Source organism: Drosophila busckii, chromosome 2R (assembly GCF_011750605.1).
Source record: "Drosophila busckii strain San Diego stock center, stock number 13000-0081.31 chromosome 2R, ASM1175060v1, whole genome shotgun sequence".
Taxonomy (NCBI): Eukaryota; Metazoa; Arthropoda; class Insecta; order Diptera; family Drosophilidae; genus Drosophila; species Drosophila busckii.
In genome coordinates this window covers 14,743,609-14,753,608 of record NC_046605.1, presented here as the reverse complement: position 1 = coordinate 14,753,608, position 10,000 = coordinate 14,743,609, and the positions used below count along the sequence as shown (strand labels likewise).

The 10,000-nt window shown below is 40.6% G+C and overlaps 2 protein-coding genes across 2 annotated transcripts; both read left to right on the top strand.

Annotated features, from left to right (window-relative positions):
* The first annotated feature begins 2,044 nt into the window (after positions 1-2,044).
* LOC108601244 (clt) lies at positions 2,045-7,137 on the top strand. Its single transcript, XM_033295023.1, is given in 6 exon segments — positions 2,045-2,058; positions 2,119-2,197; positions 2,199-2,393; positions 2,470-2,620; positions 2,680-3,726; positions 6,855-7,137. Coding segments are annotated over 6 exon segments (1,623 nt in total). The 3' UTR covers positions 6,992-7,137.
* Positions 7,138-7,791: 654 nt separating this feature from the next.
* Positions 7,792-9,680, top strand: LOC117135096 (esterase B1-like; the record flags this gene model as incomplete). Its single annotated transcript, XM_033295045.1, has 3 exons — positions 7,792-8,076; positions 8,258-8,408; positions 8,468-9,680. Coding segments are annotated over 3 exons (1,620 nt in total), but the record flags the coding sequence as incomplete, so codon positions are not given.
* Between the last annotated feature and the right edge of the window lie 320 nt (positions 9,681-10,000).

Below are 10,000 nucleotides of genomic sequence, written 5' to 3'. Positions count from 1 at the left end.
ATAAAAGCTACCAGGCTGCCCGTCCGCCAGGCTGAGCTAGAAAACTAAGTCTTGCCTCGAGTTGTGGCAGCGACTTTTACTTGGCTGCAGCAGAAATTATGAAATGCATTTAATTTTGTTGCGCGCTTTTTGCGCGGCCTCCGTGAGTCTTTGGGAAATCTATAAAAATTCCATTGACCATATTTTTGTGGCAAGGCATTGGCCATGCACTTGGACTTGGACTGCGACTGCGACTTGGACTTGGAGCCAACGTTTTGCTGACTGTTTAAGGAAGCAAATGTTTCCGTGCAGCTGCCAACTAGCTGACAACTTGTATGGCCGTGTGTGTTTTATGTGCCAAGTTGCTGTTGCAGTTGCAGTTGCTGCTGCTGTTGCTGCTGTTGCAAGAGTTGCTAGCTTTATATTGCAATCTGTCTGCAATCATGTCACATCATTCGCCTGGCGCTGGCCATAACTGGTTCTCCGCTTCTAAGTCTGGCTAGACTTTTTGGTCAGCTTAGCTAGTTTGGATCGCTGGCCATGGCTAATGAGCATTCGAGGGCGTTTGTTTCATATAAAACTGTTTATTGCTGCCACATAAAGCTCAAGTGTTTGCATAAAACTTGCCACCGACAGTCAGACAGTCAGACAGACAGACAGTCTACAGTGGCTGCCACGCATAAATAACAAAACAAAACAAAAAAATACGTAAAGAATTTGTAGCGCAGTCAACAAGGACACTGTCATAACTTTTTTAATGGTCAGGCAGGCAGGCGGCAGCCTCCCAGACAGCTGACAGTAGATAAATTCTAAGCAAAGCTGAAAACTTTTGTTTTGTGCGCCGCGCTGCTTTCGGGGGCAGCAGCCAAGTTGCACTGACAGTTGCACCACGTTGCGCTTTGACAAATCGCAAAGTGCGCCAAACAAAGTTGTCATGGAAAACTGCAGAGTTATTTTAAGATTTCTTTCGCCCTGCCCCCACTACACAATACAACAACAACAAGAAATCGCTGAGGCTACTTAATTTTTCAACTGTGGCCAAGTGCATGAAATTAAGTGGCTGGCAGTTAGCCCAATATAGAAATAATCGGTATAGTATTAAAACAGATTTAGCTATGAACTATAATTTCATATTTCAAGATTTACACCTTCAATTTTATATGGTAGATGTATTTTTTACTCAAAGCAAATAAAGATTTATGAGAAGATAAGCAAATAACGGTAGTAAGAGATGTTTAGTCCATCAAAACATTTTTACAGCTTTTATATATAATAAAATACTAAACTTATCTCAACTGGACCATACAGTCTAGATATATTAGTTGCCTACTATTTTTTTACAACCGATTTATCTTAACTGTATACTAGTTACATATTTATCTTAAGATTTATTTCATACAGTGTGGGATCGCTTAGGCTTCCGCGTTCAAAAGATTCAGATTCTGGTGCACCTTGCAGTGAGCGTTTGTTACATCAACTGATTATAGTTTTGAAATATACTTAATGGAATTTTTCAGAGCGGTCTGCTCACTTAAGTAAGAAGTAAGAAGTAAGAAAATTTATTTGGATTGGCGAGAAAGTATCTTACTTAAGTAAACGAATTTTTAAATAAAGTTGATAACAGAAAGGACTACAAAAAGCATTAGATATTGTATCAAATTTGGTATGCTACTTTTCCATTCAAAGATCCTTTTTATTTTGAAAATATTATTTGCCTCCACTACATATCAAACAAATCCGATTAATATGAACAGTATTTTATGAATTTATTTCAAATCAACGCACATAAGTTTTATCGTTTTATATATTGCATTTGTCCACATAGACAGCAGTGGAAACTTAAAAGTGTATTTAAAAGTTGGCTGCAGACTTTCACTTAATTTTAAACAATTTTTTTTTTAGTGTTGTCACCTATGCTAAGTTATCTACTTACGTGAATAACAAAGTGTGGCAAGTACAATTAATTTATGCTTATAATAATAGCAACAGATTTTGATAAGAATATTATCTCATAGCAATGCAGCTATAAAAAATTACAATCTGCTAAGCTCACCTCAGTGTAGCAATGACAGCGAACAAGTAAGTAGTACTTACTAGTTAGTAACACTCCTAATTAAAACTAAATTGAAACTACTGCAGGGAGTCCTCACCAATTGTGCAAACAACTCATGGTAGTGTAAGAGGTGCACTGCATCAGACGCTCTACGATGACTCCTATTTACGGATTTGACGGCATACCATATGCCAAGCCTCCGCTGGGCGAGCTACGCTTTAGAGCACCACAAGATGTGGAGCCCTGGAAGGACGTGCTCGATTGCTCGCAGCCCAGAGACAAGTGTCTGCAGTTAGACTTCGATTCGCAGCTGGTGCAGGGCAATGAGGATTGCCTTTATTTAAACATAGCAGCGAAAACGGTGAGATACAAAAATTTTAAAAGTTGGTTGCGCCTAACTTTAATGCATTCACTTCTCTTACCTTTTAATTGTTTAGTTGCATAGTGAGAAGCCTTTACCCGTCATGGTCTACATTTATGGTGGTGCCTTTAATGAAGGAGATGCATCGAGCCGCGCCTGGTCACCGGATTACCTGATGCACGAAGAAGTCATTTACATTAGCATTGGACATCGCGTGGGAGCATTTGGTAGCGCCCTCTTATGTCAATAAATAAGACATGAAGTAATTCCTAAAATCTGTTTATAGGATATTTGAGCTTTGCGGACCCTACTCTGCAAATACCCGGAAATGCAGGTATCAAGGATTTACTGCTAGCACTGAATTGGATCAAGGCCAATGTGAGCCGTTTTAATGGGGACGCTGAGAATATTACGCTCTTTGGTCACAGTTCCGGCAGCACGTCAGCGCATCTGCTGATGCTCACTCCACAAGCTGAAGGACTCTTTCACAAGGCCATACTCATGGCAGGATCTGCAAACACAATGCTGCACTTTTCTAACATGGAGTATCGTGTGGCAAAGCACTTGGGCTACTCCGGCGACAATGAAGACGTGCAAGTCTTTGACTTTTTGAATAACGCAGATCCAAGACTGTTGGCAGCTGCAGACGTTTGGACTGCATCAGAGCTCCTCCAGAATCCAATTTTAAAACAATTTGTGCCCTGCGTGGAGCCATATGTAACATCCACTGCTATACTTACAACCGAGCCGGGAGAACTTCTCGGTTCAACTTGGAGCAATCGAATACCAATCATGTTGGGCAGCACCAGCATGGAGGCACTTAATCTACACTACTTCTTACAGAAAGACGAAAAGCTGCTGCAGGACTATACTAAGCATCCGGAGTATTTGCTACCGCGAACGTTACAGCTGCACTGCAACAGCGAACAGCAGCAAGAGCTGAGCCAAGCGCTCATCCAGAAACTGACAACAGGCCATTATCATCCGTTTGCAAATCTTTCAACTCACAACTATTTGCACGCCCAGCACTGTCTGATTAATGCTCGCCTGGCCTACAGCCAAGCAGACAACTATCTCTATCGATTCGACTTTGATTCAGTGGATTTTAACATGATCCGCATACGCTTTAATGGTGCTAAAGCTCGTGGAGTTGCTCACGGGGATGAGTTGAGCTACTTGTTCAAGACGCCCACCTCATTTAGGTTAGACGAGTCCAGGGCGGAGTATGCGACTATTTGGCGCTTTGTGGCCATGTTTGTGGAGTTTGCTCGCCGATCAAATCCGAATGCGCCGCTCACACAACACCTGGTGAACTGGAAGCCTGTTTCGCGATCTGGTGGCCGCTTGCGAACATTAGACAGGACTTGAATTGTATTCACAGCCCGAACATGCAAACTTTGGAACTCAAGACCAATTTAACAAAGAGGTTGGGCTGGAACAATTCGTTGATTCAATAAAATAAGCTCTCAACCATATTGAAGGGCGGATATTGGGTCCATAAGACCGCACTTCTCCTATATAAATAGATACTTCAGAAAGCGTAAGTCATCACACAGGAACGGTTTTATTAAAAACTAACTATTCAATAAATCGGATACTATATCAATCATATAAATTAATATTATATATGTTAATATGATAATTTTATCATTTTTACTTCGGAAACTAATTGCACAACCATTGTTTAATGTTTTGTTTAACATCGTAACGATCCATTTGTAGTAATACACATAAATTCTATCGATATGGTTACTTGACTCTTTTCCAAAAATCACAAGCTCTAAAAAATTAATGAAGCTTTTTAGACAATTTTTAAAATAAATAGTTGTAACATATAGCCGGTCCGATTGCCCATCTGATGTGTGAGCAATTACACTAGAGCAATTTAGAGTGTTCCCATTCCCGGTTTAAGTACCACCCGTAAATAATCAAGTATACAAAAGGCTTTATATGTTCTCATAACGATCGGACAAAGACATCAAAAATTATCACTGAATTCAATTTTCCCATATAGAACGAAATGCGTTTGCTTACCGCGTTAATCACACATCGCTGCTGACGCGAATGCAAAATAAATGCAGTGACAGACTTGCTAGAAAGAAAAGCTTTGTTAACTACGTTATCTGCGGCCTACTTAGGTATGCAAGGCTTTTGTCTTTTTGATTAGTAACGGACGTGTTTTTTTTTGTTGCCCATCTAGAAGCTATATAATATTATATATATCCAATTAATGATTTATTGCGAACTCTTACTGTTAAACCTATCAATATTAATGATAAATCACGGTGAAGGGAGTGTACACTAAGATTGTAAGATATTTTTGAAGTTGTTTAAATTGCAGTTGCATAAATAAACAAACCATAGTTTTTCGCGTTTTATGTTGTGAGTCTCTTTCGCTTACTCTCTTGTTCTATTCATTTTAGAAAAGCTGCTTGCAATAAGTGTTGTGTTGCATTTTCGTAATTGAGGTTACTGTCAAAAAATAAAAAATCGCGATACCTTAAAAAAATAATATAAACGTACAGGAGATAGTGTTGATTTTTTTAACGCTATTCGTACTACCCGCTTAACTAGCAACTTTAAAACGACTATCTCGCTGTCGCCCAGTTTTCGTCGGGATCCTAAACAGAGGCCTGCAATTTATGACTAAAGTGATGTCCTACGCTGACATAAATAAATAAAAAAATAATATAAAATATTACCACATATTTACTAAAATACAATTCAAACATGATTCTATTCGTACGAGCATATTTTAATAAGAACATTATCTCGTATCTACTTAGCAATAATAAATTCGAAACGGCGTACAGCACACTATAGACATGACATATATTAATCACAACTAATTAAAAATTACTATAGTGGACCTACACCAGTTGTACACACAGACCATGGAGCGTAAGAGTGCAACGCATCAGACGCTCTACGATCGTCCATTACGCATTTGACGCAAATACCGTAGGCAAGCCCCGCTGGCGAGCTATCCCTTATGAGCACAAAGATGTGGGCCTGGAAGGGACGGATTGATTCTCGCAAGCCAAGAGACAAATTCTGCATGCTCACCAGCATAAACAAGCAGGTGAGGCAGCGAAGAATTGCCTATACACACATAGCTGCAAAAACGTACTGCAAAACACAGCTGTCATAAAAGCTTCAGTTAATGATCGATATGTTTTGCTCAGTTTTCTTAAATTTTTCCATTCTGTAGTTGTATAGTGAGAAACCTTTACCAAATATGCTTATATTTCATGGAGGCGTCCTATCAGTAGGCGAAGTCATCGAGACGACTCTGTCACCGCAGATTACTTGAATGCGCGAAGATTATCTACATTAGATGATATCGTTGGACATTTGGTACGTCCGCCGTATGGTATCAGATTCATAAGACATAAGAATAAAATCTATTACATGGATTTTGAGTTTTGCGGATCCAGCTCTGCAAATACCCGGAAATGCAGGTATCAAGGATTTACTGCTAGCACTGAATTGGATCAAGGCCAATGTGAGCCGTTTTAATGGGGACGCAGAGAATATTACGTTCTTTGGTCACAGCGGCGGCAGCATGTTAGTGCATCTGCTGATGCTAAGTCCACAAGCTGAAGGACTCTTTCATAAGGCCATACTCATGGCAGGATTTGCCAACACTATGCTAAGGCTTCCAAACATGGAGTATCGTATAGCAAAGAAATTGGGCTACTCCGGCGACAATAAGGATGTGGAAGTCTTTGACTTTTTGAATAACGTTGATCCCAAGCTTTTGGCAGCCGTAGACATTTGGACTGAATCAGAGCGTCTACAGTATACGGTGCTAAAGCCATATGTGCCTTGCGTGGAGCCATATGCCACTGCCTCCGCTATACTTAGAGCCGAGCCCAGTGAACTTCAGCGTTCTGCCTGGAGCAATAAAATTCCAATTATGGTGGGCACCACCAGCATGGAGGCACATAATCTACACTATAGTTTTCTGGAAAACAAACAGTTGCTACAAGGCTATACTATGCATCCGGAGTACTTGCTACCTCGAACGCTGCAGGAGCGTTGCAACAGCGAGCAACAGAAAGAGCTGAGCCAAGCGCTCGTCCAGAAACTGACAACAGGCGATTACCATCCGTTTCGAAATCTTTAACACACAACATGTTGCAGATCGACCAGCACATTCTTATTAATGCTCGTCCTGACCTATCAGCCAAGGACAATAAACTCATCGATCGCACTTGATTCGTGACTCAATCTTTCAGCGAATGACGCCATTGTGAGCAGCCAACGCCGAGGATGTTGTCACTGTGAGAGCTGGCTACTTTATCAAGATCCCCACATCATTTAAAGTTGGATCGAGTCCTAGGGCGTGATTTGCGACTATTTGGCGCTTTGTGGCCATGTTTGTGGAGTTTGCTCGCCGATCAAATCCGAATGCGCCGCTCACACAACACCTGGTGAACTGGAAGCCTGTTTCGCGATCTGGTGGCCGCATGTGCTTAAACATTAACGAGGACTTGAAGTTTATTCCACAGCCAGAACATGAAAATTTGGAATTTTATGACCAATTGTACAAAGAGGTTGGACTGGAGCAATACGTTGAGTTGTCTATGGAATAACCCTCTACCATACTGAAGGGATCGATTGGTTATACTTTTAGTACCTTCGACCACAATTAACCAATTAAATACATACGCTTGTAAGCATAAGTATCACAATATAAATAATTTCTTCTTCGTATAGTTTAATCTACAATTATGAGTCACTGAATTAAATTTTTCTTCTCATTTCACCATCGTTTTTTTTTTTTATGTATGATGACCCATTTTAGTAGTTTGTAGTAAGTACACGTTTCCCAAACCCCAAAATGGGCACATTTATCACTAGATAGGTGCTAAAGATATAGTGGTGATTGACTATTTTTCAGGACAATTAAGTTAGAAGTTAGTCACCAGTTGGTATAGGACTGGTGAGGTCTTATATTTCATTTTCTTAATTTTCTCTTCTCTCCTCTAACAATGGTTTGAAAATCAAAACACTAAAAAAATCACATAAAAGCTTTATTTTGCTTTCAAAACAATCGTACAAATATAATCAAAATTTTTCACATTATTAAATTTCATATAAAGAGCGGACTGCGTTTGCTGAAGCTACCGTAAAAAGTGCTGTGATCAAATTTTATACGTTCATGCTGTAAAGAAAAAGAAAACTTGAATTTTAATCGCATTTGTTTCGTTATCTGCGACCTACTTAAAAATACTAAAAGTTTTGGCTAATATAGGATTGATAGGAGCATATTTTGATAAGAACATTACTAGTTTAGCTATATGAAAGAAGAAACTACGTACCACACATCAGTGTAGCAATGACAGCGTACAAGTGAGTTGTACTTAGTAGATAGTAATCACAACTTATTTATAATTACTACAGTGACCCTTCACCAGTTGTGCAAACAACTCATGGTAGCGTAAGAGGTGCACTGCATCAGACGCTCTACGATGACTCCTATTACGGATTTGACGGCATACCGTATGCCAAGCCTCCGCTAGGTGAGCTACGCTTTAAAGCACCACAGGATGTGGAGCCCTGGAAGGACGTGCTCGACTGCTCGCAGCCCAGAGACAAGTGTCTGCAGCTCAGCAGCCTGACTAAGCAGGTTGAGGGCAGCGAAGATTGTCTATATCTGAACATAGCTGCAAAAACGGTTAGTGACAGAATTTCTTAGGGTTTTTTCATTACAAAACCAAAACTTGTCATAAAAATCCAGTTAAAATGATAGATATGTTCCATCAAATACTCGACTTTATCCTATCGTTTGGTAAAATGTCCAAAGAGGTCCCCAACCTCCACATGTTGCTCAGTCTCTTAACTTTTCGATTTTGTAGTTGCATAGTGAGAAGCCTTTACCAGTTATGATTTATATTCATGGAGGCGTCTTTATCAGAGGCGAAGCATCGAGTCGAGCTTGGTCGCCGGATTACTTGATGCGCGAAGAAGTTATCTACATTAGCATTGGCTATCGTTTGGGAGCATTTGGTAACGCCCGCGTATGTATATCAATCAATAAGACATAAAGTAATAAAATCTGATCATAGGATTTTTGAGTTTTGTGGATCCAGCTCTGCAAGTACCCGGAAATGCAGCTCTTAAGGATGTAGTGCTAGCGCTCAAATGGATCAGGGCCAATGTAAGCCGTTTCAATGGTGACGCAGACAATATTACGTTGATTGGTCACAGCGCCGGCAGCATGTTTGTACATCTGCTAATGCTTAGCCCACAAGCTGAAGGACTCTTTCATAAGGCCATACTCATGGCAGGATTTGCCAACACTATGCTAAGGCTTCCAAACATGGAGTATCGTATAGCAAAGAAATTGGGCTACTCCGGCGACAATAAGGATGTGGAAGTCTTTGACTTTTTGAATAACGTTGATCCCAAGCTTTTGGCAGCCGTAGACATTTGGACTGAATCAGAGCGTCTACAGTATACGGTGCTAAAGCCATATGTGCCTTGCGTGGAGCCATATGCCACTGCCTCCGCTATACTTAGAGCCGAGCCCAGTGAACTTCAGCGTTCTGCCTGGAGCAATAAAATTCCAATTATGGTGGGCACCACCAGCATGGAGGCACATAATCTACACTATAGTTTTCTGGAAAACAAACAGTTGCTACAAGGCTATACTATGCATCCGGAGTACTTGCTACCTCGAACGCTGCAGGAGCGTTGCAACAGCGAGCAACAGAAAGAGCTGAGCCAAGCGCTCGTCCAGAAACTGACAACAGGCGATTACCATCCGTTAGCAATTCTTGCCACACACAACATGTTGCACTCCCAGCACATTCTGATTAATGCTCGCCTGGCCTACAGCCAAGCAGACAACTATCTCTATCGGTTCGACTTTGATTCGGTAGACTTCAACTTTCAGCGAATACGCATTTGTGGACCCAACGCCAGAGGATGTTTACACGCAGATGAGCTGAGCTACTTGTTCAAGTTGCCGGCCACATTTAAGTTAGATGAGTCCAGGGCGGAGTATGCGACTATTTGGCGCTTTGTGGCCATGTTTGTGGAGTTTGCTCGCCGATCGAATCCGAATGCGCCGCTCACACAACCCCTGGTGGACTGGAAGCCTGTTTCGCGATCTGGTGGCCGCATGTGCTTGAACATTAACGAGGACTTGAAGTTTATTCCACAGCCCGAACATGCAAATATGGAATTCTATGACCAATTGTACAAAGAGGTTGGACTAGAGCAATACGTTGAATTTTCTATGAAATAATCTTCGACTATACTGAATGACCGATTGTCCATTTTTCCACCCCACTTCACTGGCTCAATACATGTTTCTTATAAAAACAAATTACTAATAAATCGTATAGTTTCATCTACAATTATTAGTCACTAAATTAATTTGTTTTGCTCATTTCACTACCCTTTTTTTATTTATGACCACGCATTTTTGTACTAGGTAAGTACCCTTTTCCCAAACCCCAACATGGGGATGTTTATCACAAGATTAAGTGCTAAAGATATAGTGGTGATGGGCTATTTTTGTGGACATTTTAGTTATAAGCTTATACCCAATAGTTTTATATTTAATTTCCTCTTCTTTCCTCTTCAAAGATTAA